We start from the raw sequence: 25,045 nt of genomic DNA, 5'->3' as shown, positions 1-25,045 counted from the left end.
CTGGAGCTTAGCCTCAGCGCGCGAAACGACACTCTCGTGGGTGCAGCTCGCCTCCGGACATTTATCGCGAGATTATGAAGCACCCTGTAAACCGGTAACCTGAAGAGACAGATGGTGTCTCTGATAAACAACCTCACTGGCAGAAGTGTTTATCAGGCCTGAAGCGTGACTGCTCTTATGTTTTGTCGTGTTTCCCCCTCAAACTAAACGTCTAAACATGATGAACTTTTGTGTGGAGGTGCCCGATTGACTTATGTCGATTAATTAATGATGCGCAATTACCTCCCCTTTAGCTTGGCGGGAGCTGAAAATGAATGAGGTCAACAAACTGGAGCACTGGAAATAAGAAGCAGGTGTAGGATGTGCAGAGGTGGAAGAAGTCAAGGTTATTCAGATCCTTAAGTAAAAGCACCATTACCACACAGTGGAAATACTTTTACAGGTTAAAGTGCTGCATTGAAAATTTTACTGAAGTAAAGGTAGTAAAAGTATATTCAGGACACGCACAATATTAACACTCAAAATTATACAGAAAAAACAAAAAATATTTTTGAAGGTGGAAAATACTCCCAAACTCTTACTAAAACAAAGAAGAAAACTACCCACAAAACGTAATATATATAAAGACTTTTCTGTCAGTTGAATGATTGATTAACTAATCATTGCAGTTGTACTTATATGAACTGTAATTTAATGTATAACAAAACATAGCCTATTTAACAAACTCTTCCTATGTTTTCTGTGAAAAAAAAATCTTAATCTGTAAAGTAACTAAAGTCTTCAGATGAATGTAAAAATACTGTTTGAAAACATTACAAGAATCAGCATATCACAATACAGAAGTTCTAGGCACAAAACAACAAAAAAACAAGGATGTATGAAAAAGTAATGAAGCAACTGCAGTGTTAATTAAATGTTTGAACTTCAGGCAGATGATCTGAAGTCTAGCTGCCCTGACTACAACATTTTTTTGCCCCCTGGGCTTTAGCCTGGCATTTGGCACGATCATAACAAATTTGTCTGACCATCTAAAACCACACTTCTCCGAGCCTCTCACCTCTTAAATCCTAGCCGGCAACAGACCATTATTGCTTTGAAAGAAATCATAAACATTAGAAAGTCTGCTCTCAATGCCTAGTAACCTTTTGTAAAGGAGGAATTTGTTTACTGTAAAATGCAGAAAACATTGTCTTACTGGGACAGAAAAACAACAACTCTTGGACGAATGTGACCAGAGCCTCTCTCATCATTGTCACCGCGGGTTCAGCATTGCAGCCTGACAGTGACGACAATTAACAATTAATAATCAGTAATTAAAGCTGCTGTCCATGATTTTTCGAGAATCGTTTCCAGTTCCATTGTGTCAAATTTTTTATTAATGAATAAAGCAAAATAGCAGATTGTTGAGCAAAAACGAGTCACGCTTATCCAGATTAGGTCTGTGAGCTCGAAAAAATGAGGAGAAAAGACTTTCCTCGTTTATTTAATTGATAAAATATAAACTCAACTAGACTGTACAAAATAAGCTGTTTTAATAAGAGATTTTATGATAGTGAGTAATAATGTAATTCCCCTTGTAGCAATATCGTGCCAATCATCTAGTTGTATGGATCTCTGGGGTGAGATAGAAGGAAGCTGTATTGACTAGTCTTGTCTATTTGTATCTAAAACCTCAGTCGCTGGATTAACAGTGAAACTTAGAGCAGAACAAATGAATTATACTCTTCCCTTCCTCTAGAGTCCCCTGACTGAGGCACTTCCCTTCTCAGTGGAGCTGCTCAGTGTGAGTAGCTGCAACTCCCAGGGCTGAATGTGTAACTGTAGGTGTAGCAGCGCAAAACTTAAAAAAAAAAGTGTGCATGTTGAGAAAATCCTACCCAGCATTTAAAAAAGGTTGCAACTAAGAGGCAAGCCACTGAGTGGGGTCTATGAGCTGTTTGGTGACTCTTGTGTGGTGGGTCCTTGACAGAGCTGCCTGGCAGGGACCGAGCAGCACTCGGAGCTCAGGGAGGATGACAGGAAGTGGACACGACAGGCCAAGTCGTCCAGGAAATCCTTTTGTAGCTTTGTTATTGCTTGAGAAAGCACAATGGGCAGCGACTGCACACTGAGAAGGATGGAGTCCAGTTTCTCCTCCAGAGCTGCTATCCTCCTGTCCAGCTCCTCGCTGCGATGCTGCAGCTCCAACACCAGATCATACATCATGTTCTGAGTCTGGGAAGCAACAGGGAGGGTGGTTTATGCATCTGGATTTACATCAGGTTCATTTGAAGAGACATCAGGATAAGTAAAGGAATTAATAAATGATTTTTGTGTGGTGGTGTGTTTATTGATAGTAAAAGTGAAAAGGCAATAAAAAATAAATGTAATGTATGTTCTGTTTTCAACTCTGTTAGAGACACAATTAAGAAGACTTTTTTTCCTTTTTTGGAGGGGGGTGGAGGTAGGCTTTAATTTTTTAGTCTGATGTTTTGATTTTTCAAAATCACTGAAAGGTAATGCTTGCACAAACCTTGGCAAGGTCAGCAACTGTGTTGGCCTGATCAGTTAGCTTCCTTTGCTCCATTTTGACAGTTCGCAGCCTGAAATTGAAAATCAGAACCAAAGACATGTTTGTGTAAGTAAAACAAATGCATAGTAGCCTACAGTTCATCTTAATAAAAACTGAAGATGTTTCTGTAGTCTTAACTCTGCTTTCCCAGGTGGACATATTTATACCTACTGGTGGATGGCTTGCAGGAATTTTCGCTGATGGTGGCGAACTTTGGCACGGTCAATCTTCTTGACCAGCTTTGTGTTTTTGTAGATGAGCCATGTCTCCCTCAACACATTGGCTGCTGTGTTTTTAATCTGACAAGGACAGAATAGCATGCAGATGAAGCTGCAGAGGAGAAATGTAAAGAATTGTTTCCAATAGCATTTACAGTAAGTTATGTTCATATTATGAATTTTGCTCTGTTTTCTTATTTTTACTTTACTGGTATACTGTTACTCATCATTTCGTTGATTAGGTTCCTCTGCAAAGCTCTTTGAGACATAAACCAGACAAAGAGAATACTGTAAAGTGACCTAATGTTTCAAAAAAAAGCAAAAATTGTGCTGTTCAGACACTTTTTACTACAAATATTATTAATAATCTACAATAAATGTCCATGTCTATGTGTATATGAGACCTTTTTATACAGCTGAGTATCCATCATGAAGTTATGGACGTGCTTCTCAGCTCTGGTGAGCTCTGACTTTCGTGCAACAACGGCGACCACTAAAGCCGTACAGCCCGCTCCCTGAGGAGAGAAGAGCAGTGGTTAGTGGCACTGTGGCACAGAACATTACTATCATCCATGTCTACACCGATATTACAGTCAGCTTTATTCTGGTCCTGAAGAGTTTGTAAAACATTTTCAAGCCGCAGTTACCAAGAATTAATGAAAATCCTAATCTTGAATAATGGAAAAGTGTTAGGTAAACTGTGTTAAAAATACAGCAAAACTACATATACACATCCTCCAGTCATGTAAAAATGGATTGCATTTTAAGAAAACTGTTGTTATGTGTAGTGATGCACAATAATATTGGCACTTCATCAGTATCTGCAGATAAGGACTTTGAAAGGAAATATCGGCATTGGTCTATAGTTAAGTTTTCTGACAACGTGACAGGCCAATAAGATATCGCGTTAATTAATCAGCTTTAATCAGTCCTAGTATCCCTGTAATAGTTTTTCTTGGTATTGTCTCAGGGAAAGCATCATGTTTTAAAATTGTACATAAAAATAAATATGGCATGTTGTATATTTAATCTAAGTTAATGTAGTTTTACTTATTTTGCCTTGTTACTGTGGACATTTGAAAAGCATTACATTTGACACATGTGACACATTCATTACAATAAGAGTGGGTATAATATATGAATTCCACCATTGTGGTTCTCTTCTGCTCTGAAAAAACTTGGCAAAATGGCCAAAAATGAGTTGGAAAATGTCAGCATATCAGCAAAAATCCCAAAGTGTGCATGCCTAGTTCTGTGTTTATCATTTTATAATGTTAATAATAAGTGCAATTTAAGAGTTGTACTATAAATGTAAGGACAAAAAAATGTTGCCATACTATAGCAGGTAACGTCGCTCTAGTGGGAATGCTGTTTAGCTTTCACTACATGTCTGTGTACGGTGTCTTTACAAATCTCACCATGATTCCTGTCAGCAGGCAAACCCCCTTCCCACAGTAGGTGTGAGGGACCATGTCGCCGTAGCCGATGGACAGGAAGGTGATTGAGATCAGCCACATTGCTCCGAGAAAGGTACTGGTCACTTCCTGTGCATCATGATACCTGCAGGGACATGACACCTGGAGGTAAAGGCTGAGAGACACTGTGTCTTTGTTCAGATATAACAAGTAAGATGTTTTACAAGTTAACCATCACTAATTATGGTTCTTATATGTAATAGTTTTCATTTGAAACAACATAAAAAATACTCAAACATAAGATAATTAAGTACATTGTTTACTAGATCTTTTACTTGAGTAGAAGTAGCAATACCACAGTGCAGAAATACTCTAACATGTAGAAGTCATGCTTCTAAAAATTTTACTGAAGTAAAAGTAGTATTACCATCAAATTAAAGTATCATATATTATTGGATTATGATTATTTTTTTGATTGATACATCAATATGTAAATCACTTTAGTATTACAGCTGGTAAATATAGGGCTAATATTAATATATGTATAGGTATTCTTTATTTATTGCTTAATATAATGCTGGGTAAATTCCCTATATAATATCCCTATATTCCCTTATTCTGATTCTGGAAAGTAACTAGTTACTAAAGTAATCAAACAAGTATAGGGAAGTTAAAGTATAAAGCAGCAAATAAAAAATACTTAAAACTAAAGTATAGCACAAGCACCACATAATTGTATTTGAGTATAGGTACTTTTTTCCACTGTTGGTTACTAAAGGTAGAAAAGTAAGAATGAGAGGTCCAGAAGTTTTGGGTTGATACCTCTCACACACGCGTACAGTCCATGCTGCAATGATCCAGCAGGACACGCTGAAGACCAGCAGGACTGTGCCGGGGCAGATGGTCATCAGAGTCTTCATGACAAAACGAGTGTCAAAGCTGATCTTGTTGAGTGCCCCGATGCTGCGGGAGGACGCATCCGTGAACAGCTTGCTGTGGAGCAACATGACCCGACCAATCAGGTAGAGGCGCATGAACATTGGCACGGAGAGGATGATGTCAACATCAGCATCCGCCACTGATGCTGTGTAACTGAAGGCCAGTCGAGCAGTCCAGGTGAACACATACTGGCCTGGGATTGGATGGATGGCACAGATGAGGAGCTCGAACACTACAAAGAAAATCCGCTCAAAGGTCATTGCTATTCTCCAGTCGTCTGCTCCGTTGTCCACCATGAAGAGCTGCAGAGAGGAGACTTACGGATGAGGAACTTTGCATACTGAATGACCCAACTGACTGCAAAAGCAGAGGAATATCAGTGATAAATGTAATTGTTTGGACTTTAGATTTTAATATTTCAGTGATGCATTGAGTTGTTTATTGATAACAGTTGATTTACTTAAGCTCAGCGTTAAAAGTCCAGCGCAGAGGATTTGGTGGACATCTAGTTGTGAGGTTGAAGACTGCAACTGAACAGTCCTCCTCTCATCCCTGCCTCTCAAATGTGTAGGAGGACATACGGAGGCTTTTAGGTCACATAAGAATGTTAAAGGCCTTATCTAGAGCTAGTGTTTGGTTTTTCCATTCTGGGCTTCTGTAGATCAACTTGAAGATCCTAATGGATGAGACAGGCTACATATTTAGATATAAAAGGCTCATTCTTAAATAACAAAAACACAACAATGCTTTCTTTTCAGGTAATAATACACTACACTACACAATGGACCTTTAAGTTAATACTCTGACTGGTAAAAAAAAAAGAAAAAGAAAAAAACCAACTTGTTGTTTATCTGCTTTGTGGTACATCCTTCGGCACAAAAGTCATGGGAAAATTGTTTTTACAAAATATTGTTTCACATATGCAGTGGAAAATCTATTGGCCCATTTGGATAAAATGCCAAACATGACATGGTTCTACAGGAGCCCAGAATGGACAACTCAAACACTGGCTCTAGATAGTGCCATTCCAGTTTTCGCTTTCGCCACCATGGTTCACCCACATGCTTGGCACACAAGAGAAGTTTCAGTTCTGCAACCTCACTGCTAGATGCCACTACATGTTATGCACTAGACCTTGAAGAGTTAAATTCTCTTGGATGATAATAAGGGTTTCCAAGGAAACCAAAGACTATGCTTGAAGATCTCTTAATGCATCCACACACCTGTATTTCTCTTGCATGGTACATCACAATGAGTCCCAGAAGAACAGCAGTAGAGAGGCTGATCAGGCCCTTCAGTACATATGAATATATGGACTCCTGTAAATATTGGAGACAAAAACATGGGCACAGTGAGTGCAGCCTGATTGACCAAAACAAATAAAGTAGGAGATGTCTGGTTTTAATTTTAAAAAATAAAGTTGTTTATGTCGCCCTCAGAGTGTGACACAGCTGTTAAGCTAGCATTAACAGGGTCATTTAAAGGGATTTAAATGCGACAGAAAGGACATTCATTCCTTTTGAGTCAGTGTAGAGGCACATTAAAGAGCAGTCTGTGAAACTTTGTTGTCTGCTGTACATTACACTTTTTAGATTTCTGTTACAGTAAGTGTGACGACTACAGTACCTTGCTGTAAAATCCTCTCGACAGCTCTGTCTCAATCACCATCACAATTATACCAAACATCCCACAGACCAACGCGTAGTCGCTCAACTGTTTACGCTTCCCAAAGAGAGCTTTTCGCTGACCCAGTCGGTAGCTAATGTCCTTGGTCTTCTTCTGTGGTACACTGCCTTCCTCTCTGGTCTCACTGTTGGCCTTACTGGAATCTTCCCTGATGACTTTGGAGAAGGCGTCCTCCAGGATGGCACTGTGAAGGAGATGAAGAGGCTGTTGGCCTGAGTGGAGGTCTGTGAGGCTGGATCTTAAAGTGCCATGGCTGCTCAGCGGTCGCACTGCATCCCCATTGACTGTGTCACCAGCATGGAAGGTGGAGGAAGGTGGAGGAGTGTGTTTAGGGAAGGAGAGTCTGGATCCACTGCGGTGCTGAGAGTTGGTCTAAAAGAAAGACAGTTGGCAAAGGGCATGCAATCAATCAGAAAAAACATACTGTATGATGAGAGAGGGGACTGGCAAAATAAGAAAAAAGCTCTTATAAAATATAAATAGCTAGACTTGCCCTAAATTTTAATGTCTAGTTTGATAATATCAGTAATAACATGAAAAGTTTCTTCTTATAATCTTATGTTTTTCACATTTTCAAAAATGTTCACGTTCAAACAAGATGTTTTTGTATTCTAACAAGATACTTTCACATTATATCAAGATGTTTTCACAGTAAAACAAGCTATTTTTGTTAAAATAAGGTATGTTCATGTTGTAATATGATATTTTCTCATTGTAACAAGATCTTTTCAAATATCCTGTCATTTCTATTGTATTGCCTTTTGAATTGTTGATCTGTGCCTTCTTGCCTGTTTTATACCTTTCCTCATTCCTGATGATTTGGATTTTTGGCCTTGTTCCTTCATTACCTTCTAATTACAGACTGGTGAGATGTCTGTCGAGATGTGTTTTTAAAGATACAAAGGTAATTAAGTTTAAAGCTGCTATTTTGCAAAGTTGCCAACTACTTCTACAAGGTTCACTGAAGGTCACAAAACTACAACATTTTAAGAAAATCCATATACCTGACTTTGTCGCTGTCTAACTCTCTCCTCCACTAAATCCTGGTTCTCAAGTGAGCTATACTGGCTGGTGGAGAAGGAATGGACACTTTTGTTACTGGCTGGAGTGGACGACCTGTGCACCCGCGGAGTGCTGGTCAAAGGCTTGTAAGGGAGGTGGCGGCACTTGAGAATGATGGAAGGATCTTCAGATGACTTGCAGGTCCGATCACCGCTCATCGAGCACTGAGAGTCTCGCTTTTGCTGAACTAACAGTGGTTCTTTGCCAAAAATCTCCCTCCAGTTGAGGTCTGCAGATGGAGGGTGCTGGTGGAGCTTCTGATTTGTCTCAGCACACTCGACTGAGTTCAGGGGAATGTTGAATAAAGTTGCTTTGCTGCTGTCCTTAAGTTTGAAATGATTGCAGGGCTGTTGCTGCAGTAGCTCCTTTTGACCTTCTTGGAGCGTGAAATTATCCTGCGGATGGTTCGCCGCAGGTTTCAAAAGATCCCTTTGGTTTGTTTGCTGTGGTAAAACCTGGCAAGTGGTCGGAGCTTGGGTGCTTTGAGAGAAAAGCAGGGTGTGTGGTGATGATGACAGGCTTCTCTTGTTTGAAACTCTGGAGAGGCAGCCTTGATGGACATTGCCTTGTTTTGAAGCCTCATGATGTTGGTGTGCATCAGGACAGGAACAACCACATCTGTCGTCTTGGGTTGGATGTCCCACACTGGTTCCTGCTCTCTCTGCTGAGGGAGAATCATCTCCTACGCTGCTAACCTGGCTACACAGCAGCAGCAAGTCCTGGTCACTCAGCTGTGACAAGGTTAGGTTTCGGGTTTTTCTTGTTGGGTTGATTCCAACAGATCTTTCATGGGGTGAAGATGACACACAGCACAGACTCATCTCCTGCAGGGAAGAGGATGCTTCCACAGAGGTAACTGAATATCGATCATGCATCCCCTCAGGAGGTTTTGTCGGAGAGGGTGAACCACTGGAGGTACAATGCTTGCGTTCCCCATCATGGAAAACTTCCCCTGTTGAGTCGAGATGTTGCGTTGCGTTGGTGGGTTTAACCAGAATCAACCTCATGGCATCACTACGGAGCTGAAATAAGATCACAGATCATTTAAGAGAGAGGGAAGTAGAGAAGGAGGAGGATGACATGCTGTGAAGATATTGAAATATATTTGAAAATCAGGATGTTACAGCTGAATCATGTGCACATCATACAAGTAAGTTTTTTCTCCTTTTTTGCTTCAAATATAGCCCATAAAAGGCACAAACATAGCAAAGCAGGGATTTTCAGAGCCAAAAATTACCCAAGTGGTATAGAAACATAAAAAAGCAGGTTTCATATGGACGTCTGCCAGTCAAATTCAAGGACTTTTAAGGACTTTTCAAGCGCTCATTTTTATTTTCAAGGATGAAATTGTTTTCACCACAACCATCTGTGGCAAGAAAAGTGTGAAATGGAGCAAACATTCTACCAAGGCCAAAAACGAACTTATTTTTGTTTAATTGCCATTTATTAACTGCCGAATTACAGGTCAAAACACGCACTAATGGCTGACGGTGCTCTAGTGTGAGTGTTTTGCAGGCTAGTGAAACATCCTGATGCTGATTATTTACTGGTGTTACCATCCATTCTTTGTGAATAGTACATGAGCAAATAACCGCAACCACGGCCGTTTTTTACGTCCTGGTTAAAACCATTCCCTGATAAATTTTACAAAATGATTTATCATTCTGTTGTCCTCTCAATTATATTAAAATACGGTTTCAAGGATCAAGTTAAAAAATGTTTGATTTTCAAGGTATATTAGGACTTATATTCCCGAGTGTTAAATCCAAGCACCTCAAGTACCTTGTATAAACCCTGGAAAAGTGTTTACAAATCTTCTTAACTCTGAAGTTAAATTTTGTCTTCACAGGAAACAAAAGAAACAAATGTTTGTATGCTTTAGAAATAAAATATTCTATCTGAAGTGGTATTTTTATGATTTTGGTTTGTCTTTTGGCTAAATAATGGTCTTGCTTAGTGTCAAACATCTAGATTAAAAAAAACCCAAACTATTCTTATAATAAGTATTTATGCAAGGCCAAATGATCACTGTTATAAAAGCAACAATTTGCTTAATCTCAAATTGTGTGTTCAGCTGGTTATGAATGTTAATCATTCTGTCAAAAGCAGATGCCCCCCCCCCTTAGTTTTCCGAACATGGAGAACAGAAAAGCCCACAGATTTATACTCATCCTATTTTCAACTGCACTTTGAGTTTGCATGTAAAGAAACATTATATACAAATTAAATGAAATTGCCTGTCATTTCGGAGAAAAGATTCATAATTTAAAATTAAGTGTTATGGTGCTAAAACTATCTATAAAAGTTTAAGGTGATGTAACTTCACGTTATCTACTATTTTGTTAGTTTTACAGTTAAAACAGAACTGTGAAAAAGAATTAGAAACTAAGACCTCAAGTCAGTGATCATCAATGACCACTGAAACCCACAAAAATGTATTATTGGACAAAGGGCTGATTTATCCTTTCATTTCTATAGCAGATGTCATTCTATTACTTAATGTTTAACTCCGAAAGGTCTGCCAAAAAAGATTACAAATTTTCATGTCATTGGTTTATGGCTTTATGTTTTCTCACAAATGATCTTGAGTAAATAAACCCAGAATAATTATGAATACTGAAAGATAACAGCATGACAACCCGTTTATCTTAATGTGCTCTTTGAGTCATGTATCATCTTCCATGGATGCTAATCATTTTAACCTTTCAACTGCAATTTAACATCTCGTTTTCTTAAATAATTGTCTTCTTCATAAATAAAAACAGTATATGAACATAGCCCCACAACCATTGCTGATCCTTACCTTCTTCCTCCATAGGTTATCTTATCCAAACGTGAAACAGCAGGTCACTAATTGGAAATGCACCCAGCTTGCAGAAGAAAAGAGTTAAGAGGAAGAGCAGTCTGAGTGGGTGCTGGACAGCAGCCTGCCTCCTCCCAGTGCGAACACTTGATAAAGGAGCTTTGGAGACACTTCCCTTTGAAAGTAATGATTAGGATTCACCATGAAGAAAGAAAAGGGCAGCAGCAGCTGGCCTGGTAAAGGGTTACCATGCAAATGGACAGGGGGTGGGAGGCTGCAGCAACAGGTTGGGATGCAGGAAAACAAAAACCTGAAACATCAGAGTGTTGAAGACGGAACATCACACGCACAAGCTCAAAGAAATCCCCGTAAATTGGGGGTGGACTGATTTGTTGCTATGGGGGGAAAAGGGGGGGCTGGTCACTTTCAATGCAAAAATAAATAAATAAAAGGTCAGTTGAAGTTGTCATTGAAGCTCTGTGGTTCAAAGGCCTTCGCACAGGCTCTTATCTCCTCGTCCACAACAGCCTGGCTGGACAAAAGTGCTTTTTTTAAAATCTGGTTCTGAATGGATCAAGCCTGTGCAATGCGTGTGGAACATCTCCTCAGACATGTCCTTACAAATCAAGCTAAATAAACAACTTTACAATACTTCTGTGAAAAATATGTGAAAGAAATACAATTGTTTAAAAGTTCATCCCCTCAGATGTTCAAAACCTAGATTCAGTGTTGTGGTGTTTTTTTCAACCAAGTACCAAGTGTTTGTTTTGTCTGATGGAATTATTCTAATTATTATGCCTTTCAATGGAAATGCATAAATGAAAAAAAAACAACTGCTTTTAGAGACATAACTGCCTGTCATGATTATTGCAAAAAAAAAAAAAAAAACTTTTTTTAGCATACCCCAAACATTTAAAATCTGTATTAAATGGCTAAACTTGCTCTGTAAATTTCCTGGCCTGTGGTTGATCCCTCTCATGTTTAAACCCCATCTCCCAAATAACGCTGCAGATATATATTTAAATTGTTTATCTTTATTTTTTACCTGTTACTTACATTTGAGGCTACTAAAGCTTAATTTTTATTCCTGCTTTCTGTCTCTCCACCTGGCATCTGACAGACCTACAAAGCCGACAGCTTGCTGCCTCAGCAGCTCAGTATGTGAATGTTGCTGTGCTGGAGAAAACCTTTGTGACCAGCAGCAGCACTGGACACCACTGCTGGCCATATAAATGAATGCAAAACTAATTCAACAGCATAACCATTACTATGGCTTTGTTTAATCAAAATAATTCTGGAAATGTTAGCAAAGAAAAAATAAACACGAAGGGTTTCCCTGATTTAACCTGTGTTGTTGCATTAACTGGATTTAAGTTATTTGTTTGTTTTTAAGACGAGAGCAATATCTCCAAGTAGCAGTGCATGGCCCTGTTCTGCACTTAATATGACAATTTTAAAAAACGTTTTTTTGCATCCATGCAAAATTCAGCATGATCCCACACTTCAAACAAAGCATCAACAGAGCTCCGCATGTCTGGATCATAACCTGGGACAGTCTTAGGATAGCATAATAGGACCTTGCAGCTGATGCTGGCTGAGGGCCAGAGGACCTGCTAGAGAAGATAAGGTGAACCTTATTCAGTCACAGTTTGAGGTGTGGACATGATTAAGACAAGAACAAAAACATACCTATAATTTTGTAAAGTTACAGAGCCAGATTTGTTGTGTAAACATGACGGCTTTATATTTAGTTTTTCTGTGCTGATGAAATTTTATAGAGCATCTGTTAGACTGTAAAAGTGGCTGCACAACTTCTCTCTACATTTGAGTTATAAGGCAATGAAGCGACCATTTTTTAATTGGGAAAAGTTGATGTATCTCTGACGAGATTTGATGTCAATATCTAACTCTGGCGATGAACTGCAGCAGTAGGCAAGAATATCTGACTTCAGTGTGTGACCTGATTCATGTGTCTCCTAAAAATAAAGAAAGAGAGCTCTTGCATTTAAAAGCAACAAGAAATGTTGATGATTGAGCGGTGAACTTTAATAAGTTACTCTCAAAACATCTGGCTTCCCACCTCCCCAGACGTGCTAGAAAAAAAGATGATGAAGTTAAATTCATTGAACGCTGAAGTGCCGAGTAAGAAGCCACGTGCACAGACACTGTGATCACTTGTGACCCTGATAGCGGAGGATATTAAGCTTCTCCTTGCTAGTGATCTGGCATTGTAGAGATTGTTTTTGGGTGGGAAGTGGTGAAGATCTCATCAGCAACTTTTCTCATTTTGAAATAAAATTATTCAATTTTTCGATGGAAGTCTTCCATGTGCAGAGGCAGGTAGTTTTTAAATGGAGTTAAGGGGAGAAACAGTGCATTCACTTTGAGTTGTAGGAAGCAAAGCGTTGGTTCAGGGGGTTCTCTGGCGACTTCATCCACTCCTTCTTTAACTGCTGCTTGAGCTGCGACAGCCTCATGTTGGGGTTCTCCTTTTTGAGGCGAGGCATGTTGGCCTCCTCAAAGGCAGCAAATGCTGCTTTCATCCTCCGCTCTGGGTGGTGGTCCACGTCCTCAGGCCCAGTACTGGAAACAGGAAGAGAAGATGTAATGACGTGTTTTGACATTGAAAAGGTATCGTCACTGTTTCATCGGCCTGAGAAACTTAACTCAAACCGACAAGAGCAATCACAGGGACAACAGCGTGTCACACAGAACAAATGGTACCTGAGCACCGCAATGGCGTCTTCTATTGTTCTGGCTTCCACAGTTCCTTCATCCGGGATAATTCTGTTCACATTCTCCTCCAGTGGAGTCTCCAGATGGCTCTTCTCTGTAGGAAGACATTTTATTTGATGGTAATCAATTTATAGTTTTGTTTATAAATATCAGCAAAGGGTGAAAAATGTTGATCACGGTTTCCCAAAGCACAAAATGATGTCCTCAAGTTTACTGTCAATTTTTACTTTTTACTGTGGAGAAGTAAAGAAACTAGTAAATATTCATATTTAAGAAGCTGGAATCAAAGAATGTTAATTTAAAAAAAATAGATAAATACTCCAACTGATTAATCCATTATCAAATTAGCTGGCAATGAATTAGACATCTAATAGATTCATAATTGCAGCTTTAGTTTTATACCCAAACCAGCCAAAGATTGTATCTCTACTCACCTTTATTCTAACCAGCAGACTTTAAACTTAAATTTACCTTGTGGCTTGAGCTGTTGCTCTTGCTGTTGCTGTAGCTCATTCTGAAGTACTTCCTCGATCTGGGCACGAGTCACTTTTCCTCCAGATCCAGCCTCTTTCTGGGATTTGCCTTTTATGCTGGAGTTCTCCTCTTCCAGAAGACGCTGGTTTTCCTTTTTCCTCTCCAGAAGCTCGAGTCTCTTCTTTTCCTTGTCATCCTGCAAAGACAGCAGGCTGTCTCATAAGGACTTTTGTGCATAAAATTGTAATAATGTTTCAAACTAGTTTAGCCGACAAGCTCACTAGCATCACTAATAAAAAAGAATCATTCACTAAAATACTTACAGCGGTTGATGCCAAATGCTATGAGGTTAAAAAAGATATGCTTGAATAATTTGTGGTCTTTTCACCTCAGCATGTAATAGAAAAGATGTGGATGTAATGAGATAAAGCTTTAACTGTGGAGGAGGGTAGAAAGCAGTGATAGCAACCATAAGTCCAGCACAGAGCAGGAAAACAATTTTCCCCTTTCACTGAAGCAAGCATAAATATGCTTTTTGCTGCACATAAAATACATGGCAATACTCTAGTTTACTTAAAGCGTGCTGATCATGTGATTGCTGTGCTGATTATGGTAAGTGTTCCTCATATGCTCCATTCTTATTGTTATTTGTTCTGTAACTACTGGCTTATACAACATGTCCCACTGGGGATAATAAACTTTTAATCCCATCTAGACTTCTGGGTATCTGTGTCTGAAAAATAAGAAGCCACATGCAGCACTGTTCCTGTCCATATGAAAAACTGAGCAAAAAACAAATGTTACAAGTCTGTCACCATGACTTAATATTATTTTCCTTTCTTATTAATGTTTGTATTCGTTCAGCTAAATGTAAACAGCCTGTACACACATCATCCAAAAAACTATCACAGTGACAAAACCTCAACAAAACAGCAAACTGTGGAAGACAAAGTGAGCAGCAGGTGAGCATAACACCGAAGCGACAGCTCACCTTTCTCTGCTCTTTTTTGAGTACATGTTTGTCTGTTTCCTGCCACAGAGCATCCTCTTCCTGCTGCTTCTTCTTGGCGTCTGCCACCGCCTTGGCCTCAGCCTTGCGGGCTCTGGCTGTGGCCGCCTTGGAGTTCTCACCTTGGAACTTCTTTGGCATCCCAACAGCTGCTCCTCAGCTGAGAGACAAGGAGCGAGACAAAGAGACTGATCAAAAGAGTTTGAGTTTTCAAGGTGATGCTCAATACAAATATAACCTGTTTTACCTAGGGGTTTTACAACAACCTACCTAGAAATATCTCATGGACAAAGTTTTAAAACCTTTTTTTTGCCCCACATGCGTGCTGTTTTTCAAACTAGACTTTATCTACTCAGACATAATTTAATCCAGCTGGTATACATTGAAGAAGAGACTGAACATGGGGAGAAAATGGAGAAACGTACATGATGGTAAACAAAGTGTCACAAATAGATGCATATTAGAGCATATTAGAGCTGACTTACTTCTATTTTTTTTAAATTTAAGTTATTAATATTACAAATACAAATTAAACTTTAAGTAGCCTACTAGCTTAATGCAATCGGTTGCTTTCGAGTCCACTAGATATAATTTGCTACAATAAAAATGACTGTGGAACTTAATCTTTAAAACTTTATGTTACTAGATAAAACAGATGTTTTGTTTGCTTTGGGGACACCATTTTCAGTTTTAAAAAAAAGGTAATGAACTGCAAAATATTGGAAAATATGTGTTGTCGCAACACTCAACATATGAAGTTAACATCATCGCAACAAGTTTTAAATCGCAACATTATAGCAATTCACAGGGAATCATGGGGTCTCTGTTGATTCCCGTCCCTAGCATACTGTAACAATTTCATTACACACAACAAAATTCCATGACTTTTCCAAAACTTTCAATGAATTTGATTAACTCCATGACTTTTCCAGGCCTGGCAAATACGATTAGGAAATTCCATGACTTTTCATGATTTTCCATGGTTGTGGAAACCCTATAAGGATTATAGACATTTCGTTTCGGTATGATTGTTTTACATGTAGTATTTATTTAAGGGTCCTCTGAGATAGTTGAGTGGGTAGCATCTCATGTTTCCTAAATTAATTTCGTATAACCATTATTAGCCCTCCACTCTTATGAGGTGGCAACAACAATTAAGCGCTTGCTTTAAATATGGGTTATCACACACAAAACACACGAGTCGGCAAAGAGGAGGTTAACTCCGCCATAGCTGAAATGTCTAAAAACAATCAAACGGCTGCAGTTTGGCTTGCCAGTTAGCTAACTGACGTTAGCTAGCTGGTGCTAGTCTGATAAACAAGACTGCTTTACTCGTTAACGAGCGGGTCATTCCCTATTTCAATTTCGCCCAAATTTATCTAAGAGAACAATTATCACAACACAGAGAGCAAAAACATTGTTACATACCAGTATGAGAGGAAAAACTGGTCGTAAGTGGACGACTGTTGACTGTTTCGAAGAGGCATCTGTCTGCCACCTCCTCTCTGAAACTAGCGCGCACAATGATGACGTAACATCTCCCGTGGTTACACGCAATTTCACCATGGATATATGGATTATATATATATATATATATATATATATATATATATATATATATATATATATATATATATATATATATATATATATATATATATATATATACAAGGTACAAAGTAGATTTGTCATTTTTCTTAAATGTGGTTTAAGAAGAAATTAAATTAAAGTTGAACATATATATATATATATATATATATATATATGTATATATAATCATAACCCTCTTAGGAGCCACACATATTTCCTTGAGCCTCCCTGAATGACTGAAAGAAAAGACATGATCCTCTCTCTACCACTAATAACCATTGTTTACAGTTTCAGACTATGATCACTGATGTGATTTGGGAGATTTTTAAAGAAAACATTAAAAAAACAGACGTCTGGGTTTAGGAGTTCTAAGGGTAATTAAAATTTATACAAAACGACCTAAAGTTGAATGTCCCTCCACAAAGCAAAACCAAAAAACATAACTTCCTGCCAAGAGCTTAAAAAAAAATACACCACCACCTCCAGTCTGCTAGGTAAAGGACAGTCCCTTAACTCTACACAATTTCTGCTTAATAAATCTTATTTTCTCCTATTAAGAACAGATTTTGCAAAATATCTTCTCACATTACTGTGAAATGTGATAAATTGTTTTGTTTTTCATTTCAATAGTCTTTTTCCATTTGGAGTATTTTTTTAAAAGTAATATATTGTTTCTTTGGTATTACAGAAAATATCATGTTTAAAAACAAATGTAAAAAAAAACAAAAAACTCCCAGAGTAATATTTATCGAAAGGTTACTACAGAGTGATGTATAAAGTATTAAATTGCACAAAATTGAAATACTCAGCCCTAATTTATGACTAAATAACTCTTACAACAAGACAAACATTTTAAGCTGGTCATACTTGATGGGACAAGGGAGAAAGATTCAGTTGTTAATATTTTATTAAGATAAACAGTTTACATAAATATTAAAAAATAGATATTATACTGATTCTTTATGATGTAAAACAACCTGATGGAAAATAATGAATGCACATTTCTAGTAAGTAATCAGACGACCTAATGTGGAATACAGAAACAGGAGCTCGTGTGTGTTATTTTTAAATTTAGAAGTCATTATCGCTCTCCTCCAGCAGAGGCTGTCTCATGCCTCCCTTGGAGGGGTGAGCACCCCTGGACATAGGGCCCTCCAGACTGTCATCCTCCAAATCCTTGCTCTCCTCCTCCTCGCCCTCATCATCTTCCTCATCATCCTCGTCGACATCAATCTCACTGTCTTCACTCTGAAATGGCAGGCAAGCAGGGACACAGACACAGAATAAGTACCCAATTACAAAAAGCTCAAAGTCCAGTCAAATGACATTTATTGAGCAATTATTCATCACACAACGCTGAGCTACAACAGGGATGGACATGTTTTCATCCTAACTAAACACTGAACCATCTAATGTCTCACAAAAACTTCAGACAGATCTAATCACTGAATCACCTCTGCAGCTGTGCTGAAAACATGCCCAGTCTGATTTAACAGTGAATCATTGAACTGGGACATGTCCACCTGGAGCCAGATCACTACAGTGACCAGTTAAACCATTTACCTAATTTAAAGGAAAAATCCATTCCAAACACTTCAACTTTGTTTAAAACATCTCAGTCTCTCTCCAGTTACTTCCTTTTTGTTGATGTCTTTAATCAGCACTAACACAGGTGGTGAGTTTTATCCTATATATGTGCCTCAGTAGTGGATGAAAAACATAGTTTATGTTCTCTGTAAGACAGAGACAATGTGCCAGAACAAATGCACGCTCTGAGCGTACTTCTCCTTCACCTTGTGACCTGTATAAACATTCCTGACACCGGCTATGCTGTGCAACTGATGTGGTCCAATTCCTTGTCCAGTGTGAACTATATGAAAGTGGATTTTTCCTTTAAATACACACAGGAACAAGGAGCGAACTAGATCCCGCTCCTGCACAAACCTTTCCTTTTCGTTGTTTTTTGGCACGAAGGATTGAACTTCTGGAGGCAACAAAAGAGGGCTTCTAAAATACAGGTGAAAGATCAGATATGGAACAGAGAACAAAACGGAAACCCAAAGAGATGTGAAACTGATAAGAGTTGGCGCACAGGACAGTATGGTAGTAAAGAAGAAAGTAAAGAAAACTGCATGCCATTCTGTAGGAAGAGGCCCACTGGGAGGGAAATCAGCAGGAAAAAAAGTATTTTATCCCAATTTTAACACATAAATCAAAGAGATGCTTGCTACATTAGGTTTATTTTACAAAGAACAAAGAAAGAATCTTGTATTGATTTTGCTACAGTACTAACCTCATCACTGTCACCACCCTGCATGTTCCCGATGAAACGAGCTCCCCGTCCTATGGTGCAAACAAAAAGGCAAAAAAAACAAAACAATCAGAATTATAGAAAACAGAAAATGATGGAGATAATTTTGTCTCGAATTAACCAATTTTTCCAAGCACTGATCATAAGGAGAACATGGCTATCCTTGTCCGCGTACCTGCCATGATGCCATTTCGTGTGGGCCGTGGCTTAGATGGTCGGCACTCTTCCATGTCGCTATCTGAACCTTCATCCTCTGGAACATCCATGTCAGAATCCTCGTCTTTCACTGTAGAATACAGATTTCATGAAAAAATCAAATTAAAAAAAAAGTTAAATCATAAAAGGGGTTGAGATTATGTGACTATTGCTGTGCTTTAGCAGCGTATAATTAGTTGTCTCACAGGAACTCCTCGTCAGATCCCTCTCCTCCTCCTCCCTCAATACATTCTGCATCATCCTTAGTGTGTTTTCGGCCTCCTGCAGTGGAAAGACAGGACATTAAAGCCAGCATGACGAGATTCGGTCATAATGCCAGTCTCTATTCTCCTTCATCCACAGCATTCACAGAGTGAGTCACTCCTGTTTATTTGCCAAAAGTATTGTCTTATTTCCCATCATCACGAGCCAGTTATGCTCATGTGGTTTGTTGGATCTGCACAAAATGTCAAGTGCCATCTTAGTGCAGTAATACAACTGGGGCTCAAGCAAGTTTAAAACAGGAGAGAAAGATACATTAGTCTCTCCTTAGGCAAAACAGTAATACAGAGGGGTAAGTTAAGTACTTTTTTCAATTCCATTTATTATTAAAATAGTTTTTGTGTTTTTTTTAAACCCATATTTGCAGAATATATGTCTCTGGGTTACGCTGAGCTCTAATTAAATAATTTTGCATTATGTTAAAGCAAAAATAACAAATGTAAATTGCTTTCATGAGGTGTCAGAAATAACCAGAAAAATGAGTCTCTGACAGGGAAAAATCAGGTGAACATGAAAGTCAGAACAATGACTCTAAATGTGGTATTAGGCTGTAACTGTTAGCTGGTCTTTACCTACAGTGGTCGACATTGACTAGAAAAGATGTTTATCTGCATTAGTCAGGGGAAACAACATTTTAGTAGCCGGTTCTAGTTGATGTACAGGTGTCTGTAACAAAATCACCTTGTAATCAATGTGTTCAAACGCTCTGACACATAAAATACAACACATCTAATGTTGCTTCAACATTACAAGTTAAGGCTCAAAAACACAACCAAGTTGGAGGAACAACTCCCTAACTCTGGAAATGGGACCATCCAAGGAGTATGAGAATGTAGCATTACATTCATCAGTTCCACAGGAGGCCCTTGTATTAAACATTTGAAAATCATTGTTCTAAGTTTCCTAAACACACACACACACACCTCAAACCTCTCCTGCTCCAGTCTATGGTATTCATCCAGCTGAGACTCCAGGAAGCAGAGGTTCCTGAACTTCTCCACATAAGTTTCATATTGCTTCTGCAGATCTTCTTCAATCTTCTCATATTCATCCATGAAGGCTGGCCTACAAAAATGAGAGGAACAAAAAACACACACTTAGAAAGGGGGGAGTGCAGACATATTAACTTGTCAGTCAGTTTTGTTTCAAGACTCAGTGTCAGTCAAAGAAAGCAATAAGTGCAAATAATTCAACTCAAAATGACCATCACCCCTAATCATTTTATGCTTTCTTTTAATTAACCCAAGCACTGTGAATTTATTCCTGTCATTCAACCTGTCTGCTCCTGTCAGGCTGTGAACTGACCTGACACTCTGCAGTGTCTGGAGCCTTTTACGATTCCTCTCCAGCTCCTGTTTCTTCTTTTCTATCTTTGCGTCCAGACTGGTTTCATCAGAAACAACATTACTCAGCATGTCTTTGGTCTTCTCCACACTTTCCTGGACAGTGAACACAGAGGTGTGGTGGCAGATTAAGTGGCATTTCATGGATGAAAAAGGGCCCTGTGCAAATTTGAAAAAATTAGGATTATCAGAATGAATACATACCAAAACCTCCTTGATTGCAGCTCTCAGGGCCTTTTCAGTTTCATTGATCTCCAAAGGTCTGGCAATTGCCGCAGTTCTCATTTCCTGTGGGGATTTTGGAAATAAAGACAGAAGAGTGATCACCTTCAAACAGTAAAACATCCTATCTGGTCTGTGTCTAGTGTATGAGGAGAAACCCCAACGTTTTTTTCCCCACTGTCAAGAATTGTGAGAACTCAAGTTAAAAGAAATGGAAACCAGTCTGCATGTCTGTTAATATCTGTTTTCCCTCACCCTCAAGTCCACTTCTTTTCCCAATAAATCATACAGAGATGCTCCTTTAGATGTGACCTCAGATGCCAGCTGTCGAGCTGCTTTGAGATCAGAAATCTGAAATGTAAACAGTGAGACATTATCAGCAACACAGTTTTCTCTTCTGCCTTCAATTTGATAAAAGACATTTTCCTAAGAAGTGAGGGAAATATCAAACAAGAGATGAAATAGAAAGCGGGAAAAAGATAATAATATCAAAGTTTAATACAAAGGAGAAAACAACAAGATGTTACATACCATGGAGCAATTAGTCAAATATTTTGCATTCTCTATGTGAGAGTTGACATGCATGTGGATCAGACGTACCGACAAGTCAAGTAGTGCAACAAAAGTTTATAGAACCAACCTTGATGTGGAGAACATTCACATCTGCTAAATTGTACAATATATGACCAATATATGACCATCATTTCATCTTAAATTCCAGCGCTGACTAAACCTTAAATCACTCAATGGAATTTCTCCTCTCAGTTATTAAGTTTAGTAATGACTAAGGATAAAGTAATACAGACATAACATTATTCAGTGTGAAACATGCATCTCACCCGTGAGCCTAGGTCAAACTTGAACTTGCTGTTGTCCTCCTCGATTCGGTCTCCCAGGGCCATCTGCTTGGTCTTCATAGCACTATACAGCACTGAAGTGATCTTCAGCATCTCTTTCACTGCATACCCATCAGCCTGGTAGAGACGCTTGGTGTTCAACTTGATGTGAGCCTTAGTTGCCTGCAACCATGTGAAACACTGGTTTAGACAGACTGAATAACAGCAGGCATGCTATAGCTAAGAGTAATCTGTACAGTTTGTATGACTTAACAAAATATTTCACCATAAACTGGGCGACAGCCTTGATGAAGAATATTCTGTCCGACTGTGTATCTACATCACTGGGAATATCCACCTGAGGCTCATATCTACATGCAAAGGACAAAGAGAGAGAAAGACAAAGAGCAAAATATGTCACAGTATCCTCCATTACATACAGGATGTCAATAAAAAGTTTTGACTATGTTAAGTAAAAAAAGAGGTATTCAATCCAAACCATGGGGCCAACAGAAAAAAAAGAAGTCTTGATGGACCGGTAAGTGGTGTTAAAGAAACAACGATTAAACAAACACAGATGTATGGATTGGACTATTTGAGCTTGAAGAACATGGACTTTGTGAATTCTGGGCATACCTCTTTACGAGCCATATTAGGATTTCTGCCACTAACGTGAAGTTTGGTGTCCTGAAGTTCTCCATAGATATCAGCCGAGGATAGCCCAAGGCTCTCATCATTTCTGTGAAATCTGTCGAATGAAATGCATCTCAGATTACCAATATGTATACCGATATGACACACAATTCTTCAACAGAGTGATGCAATGTTTACTAAGTAAAAATCACTTACTTCTTAAGTCTCTGAAGGACATTTTGGCCTGCCAGTACTGAACAGCAGAGGATGCACTAGTTCTTCCTTTGGCAGCAAAAGAGACAGAATGGATTAATAGACAACCAAGCTACTTAACTCGACACATTAGTTTGTCTTGGGATATGGATCGAGGACGTCGTGTTCAGCAGACTGTAAAGTCCGCGGAGGAAAAAAAGTGATTTGGGAACGTCATATGAATACGACTAGACTTTCATTCCTGACCTCTATCACCATTTCAGTCCTGTGGAAACAAAAAAACTCTTAGCGTGAAATAACAGAATCCTTAGTTATTTGATGCTGTTTGTATTATGAATGTCGGAAAGTGTGTGTTTAACCAAACGCCGCGTGTGGAGATAGTTCAACTGCTGTTAAGTTAGCAGAGCTGACAATAACTAGCCTAACTAATTTGTGGCTAGGCTAAGCTAGTTAGCAAGAAGCTAAAGCCTGGTGGTTCACGATAGGTCAGCCCGCAACAAGTGATTTTATTCTGAACTACCTCTTTAGCGGAAAGCAAACGTCGAATATATGGTTTACGGAGGGCAGTAATGATTATGTTACCTGTCGGTGTTGTAGCTGAGCTAGGCGCTCGTGAGTCTCCACCATGGATGTATTATCGTGATGTGGTCTTCACCGTAGACGGTCTCTATGGAAACAAATTCTTGTCCTACGGAAACTCGACGAGGTCAAAAAGACGAGCGAAGACCTTATGTTACAGTGACAGTAGGAATTTGACTTGATAGGACTTGATGGATTCCCAACGTACAAAGTTTACACTGTGTTTGCGCATACTGCTGCTCTGTTCCCTTTGGTGTGAATAAAGACAGTTTTAAAAAGAGGTGGGCTACTTAACTGTTGCTGTAATAATAATAATAATAATAATAATAACAATAATAATAATAATAATAATAATAATAATAATAATGATAAAGGCAAAGGTGGGGGGTACCCACATACATTTACTAGCAAGCATGAAGTACTGCACTTTGGTATACCTATAGTTGAGTTGTTTTATGTAAGGCAGGGTACTTACAAATATATTAAAATTAAACCGACACCGACAACACTCAATGTCTAATGAGTGCTTTTACTTGTTATGCTTTTAATAGGTGGTTGAAGAGGTAAGTCTTTTACTTAATTGAAAGTAAACACCAGTGTGTCATGTGTTATACATAAAAATAAATGTGCAACATAATAGGCTGGTCACACCAACATGTCAAACTGTCAAAGACCGGCAAGAAGTGGGTCAGGGCCATCATCTTCGACAAGCTACAACCAACTAAAACCAGCTACCGGCATAGGCTGGTTTTTAGCTGTCTTCTGCAGCAGGGTTGTATTGGAGAACTGAAGAAATAGTCGGCTAAATTGTGGTATAGTCACTTTCTTCCACTGGCACAGAGCTGCAGTGTGCATGGTGCAGTGGCCACAGGGAGGCGACACTCCTCAGTCTGCGCCACAGCAGCCTGTCACATTTATGGGCTGCACTCCTGACGCAGAGCATGATGGAGCAAACTGGTGAGCCACCTCACAACAACAACAGCGCGACTGGAAATGAACCTCCTGCCTGCGGCCTTCACAGCAAACGCCTTAAAGAGCTGGAGAATGCCGCCCTGCAGACCACTTTAATATCACGGATGGAGACGGAATCCGGGGCGGACGCCGGGAGCTGGACGGAGCAGCAGCCCGGGGAGGACGAGCAGGCGAACGGCTTGCCCTTGAACCACCGGTCGGTCCCTCCGCAGCTCAGCGCCGACACCGAGGCGGAAGAAGAGGAGTCGGGCGGAAACGTCGCAAAGGAGCGGGTGGAAGAGGAAAGGACCCTTACGGACCATTTAAACAAACGGCTGCTCTCCTCGTTTCTGGAGAAGCTTAACGAAAGGGACCTGGCGCTGCCCGGTGTCCAGCGCCTGGACTGTGCTGTAGCGGACGAGGACTCTAACAGGGCCGCGGATGAGTGGTGAAGCACCGGGCTGAAGACAAACTGCAGCAGCAACATGGAGGTGGTTTGAGGGATTCAGGACCAATGTGCACGGAAGCACGAGCCCACAACATTCAAGAAAGACTTTCAGTTAGGCCTATCAATGTATTCTGGAAGATAGACTGTCTGGAAATGTTACTTTTGTATAGTGAGAATGGGTGAAAGGAAAGGAAATGCAATAAATGACCATTATGCTATATGAAGTGCTTTCCTGCTTATTGGTTACATGTGTCTGGCAGCCATGATGTGTGGCAGCCATGTATGTAGGTACGTCTGCATTTTAAAGTGACATTCAATCATCAGCAGGTGTCAGTATACACCAAGATAATACCATGATTAACCCTTTGAAATCTGAATAGATTGGCTTGATTTCGTTCAAAAACACGAAGGGAAGGCAATGAATTGAAAGGAAGAAATGACCCAAAAAAGCAAGAAATTAGTAAAAAGATCAAGAAAATTACTAGGAAATTGTTTTCTTAAAAAAAAAAAAAGAAAAAACAACATTAAAAAAAAGAAAAAGTTTAGACA

General features: G+C 39.3%; 3 protein-coding genes across 4 annotated transcripts; all 3 read right to left on the bottom strand.

Moving 5' to 3' along the window:
• Positions 1–256: 256 nt before the first annotated feature.
• kcnn1b (potassium intermediate/small conductance calcium-activated channel, subfamily N, member 1b) lies at positions 257–12,547 on the bottom strand. Its single transcript, XM_088077629.1, has 10 exons — positions 10,675–12,547; positions 7,814–8,893; positions 6,750–7,181; positions 6,347–6,442; positions 5,007–5,425; positions 4,188–4,329; positions 3,174–3,284; positions 2,723–2,850; positions 2,513–2,582; positions 257–2,214 (listed from the first exon to the last, which is right to left on the bottom strand). Exons 2-10 carry the CDS (start codon positions 8,876–8,878, stop codon positions 1,927–1,929), a joined length of 2,751 nt encoding a protein of 916 aa, XP_087933755.1. The 5' UTR covers positions 8,879–8,893; positions 10,675–12,547; the 3' UTR covers positions 257–1,926.
• A 151-nt stretch (positions 12,548–12,698) lies between these two features.
• ccdc124 (coiled-coil domain containing 124) lies at positions 12,699–16,455 on the bottom strand. The gene is made up of 5 exons (XM_042484069.2): positions 16,322–16,455; positions 14,876–15,053; positions 13,882–14,080; positions 13,399–13,504; positions 12,699–13,257 (listed from the first exon to the last, which is right to left on the bottom strand). Exons 2-5 carry the CDS (start codon positions 15,032–15,034, stop codon positions 13,053–13,055), a joined length of 669 nt encoding a protein of 222 aa, XP_042340003.1. The 5' UTR covers positions 15,035–15,053; positions 16,322–16,455; the 3' UTR covers positions 12,699–13,052.
• Positions 16,456–17,372: 917 nt separating this feature from the next.
• On the bottom strand, positions 17,373–23,352 carry ift38 (intraflagellar transport 38). Of its 2 annotated transcripts, XM_088077628.1 has the most exons (14): positions 23,101–23,352; positions 22,522–22,587; positions 22,309–22,420; positions 21,959–22,043; positions 21,676–21,855; positions 21,092–21,187; positions 20,819–20,902; positions 20,577–20,710; positions 20,195–20,336; positions 19,196–19,271; positions 18,970–19,080; positions 18,777–18,826; positions 18,428–18,490; positions 17,373–17,731 (listed from the first exon to the last, which is right to left on the bottom strand). In XM_088077628.1, exons 2-14 carry the CDS (start codon positions 22,541–22,543, stop codon positions 17,555–17,557), a joined length of 1,332 nt encoding a protein of 443 aa, XP_087933754.1. In that variant the 5' UTR covers positions 22,544–22,587; positions 23,101–23,352; the 3' UTR covers positions 17,373–17,554. The 2 variants fall into 2 exon arrangements, with proteins under 2 accessions (XP_087933754.1, XP_042338650.2); XM_042482716.2 differs by lacking the exon at positions 18,428–18,490 and having other exon boundaries at positions 23,101–23,342.
• Positions 23,353–25,045: the final 1,693 nt, after the last annotated feature.

The sequence above is a fragment of the Plectropomus leopardus genome, chromosome 5 (genome assembly GCF_026936395.1).
Source record: "Plectropomus leopardus strain MGB_pleo_1.0 chromosome 5, ASM2693639v1, whole genome shotgun sequence".
Classification (NCBI taxonomy): Eukaryota; Metazoa; Chordata; class Actinopteri; order Perciformes; family Serranidae; genus Plectropomus; species Plectropomus leopardus.
The sequence above is the reverse complement of the archived record's forward strand: the minus strand, read 5'-3'. Positions and strand labels throughout refer to the sequence as shown.

What these genes read in the sequence shown, in the direction of transcription:
- kcnn1b (XM_088077629.1), bottom strand. Translation starts at nt 8,878, where the DNA reads ATGAGGTTGATTCTGGTTAAACCCACCAACGCAACGCAACATCTCGAC. An exon ending in TTCCTGCAAGCCATCCACCA is followed by an intron (nt 2,583 to 2,722) that starts GTAGGTATAAAT and finishes TTTCAATTTCAG; the next exon opens with GCTGCGAACTGTCAAAATGG. An exon ending in CAGTTGCTGACCTTGCCAAG is followed by an intron (nt 2,215 to 2,512) that starts GTTTGTGCAAGC and finishes GTTGCTTCCCAG; the next exon opens with ACTCAGAACATGATGTATGA.
- ccdc124 (XM_042484069.2), bottom strand. Translation starts at nt 15,034, where the DNA reads ATGCCAAAGAAGTTCCAAGGTGAGAACTCCAAGGCGGCCACAGCCAGA. An exon ending in TCAAAAAAGAGCAGAGAAAG is followed by an intron (nt 14,081 to 14,875) that starts GTGAGCTGTCGC and finishes CTGTCTTTGCAG; the next exon opens with GATGACAAGGAAAAGAAGAG. An exon ending in GACGCCATTGCGGTGCTCAG is followed by an intron (nt 13,258 to 13,398) that starts GTACCATTTGTT and finishes TCCTGTTTCCAG; the next exon opens with TACTGGGCCTGAGGACGTGG.
- ift38 (XM_088077628.1), bottom strand. Translation starts at nt 22,543, where the DNA reads ATGTCCTTCAGAGACTTAAGAA. An exon ending in CTAATATGGCTCGTAAAGAG is followed by an intron (nt 22,044 to 22,308) that starts GTATGCCCAGAA and finishes CTTTGCATGTAG; the next exon opens with ATATGAGCCTCAGGTGGATA. An exon ending in GGATCTGACGAGGAGTTCCT is followed by an intron (nt 19,081 to 19,195) that starts GTGAGACAACTA and finishes TGTATTCTACAG; the next exon opens with TGAAAGACGAGGATTCTGAC.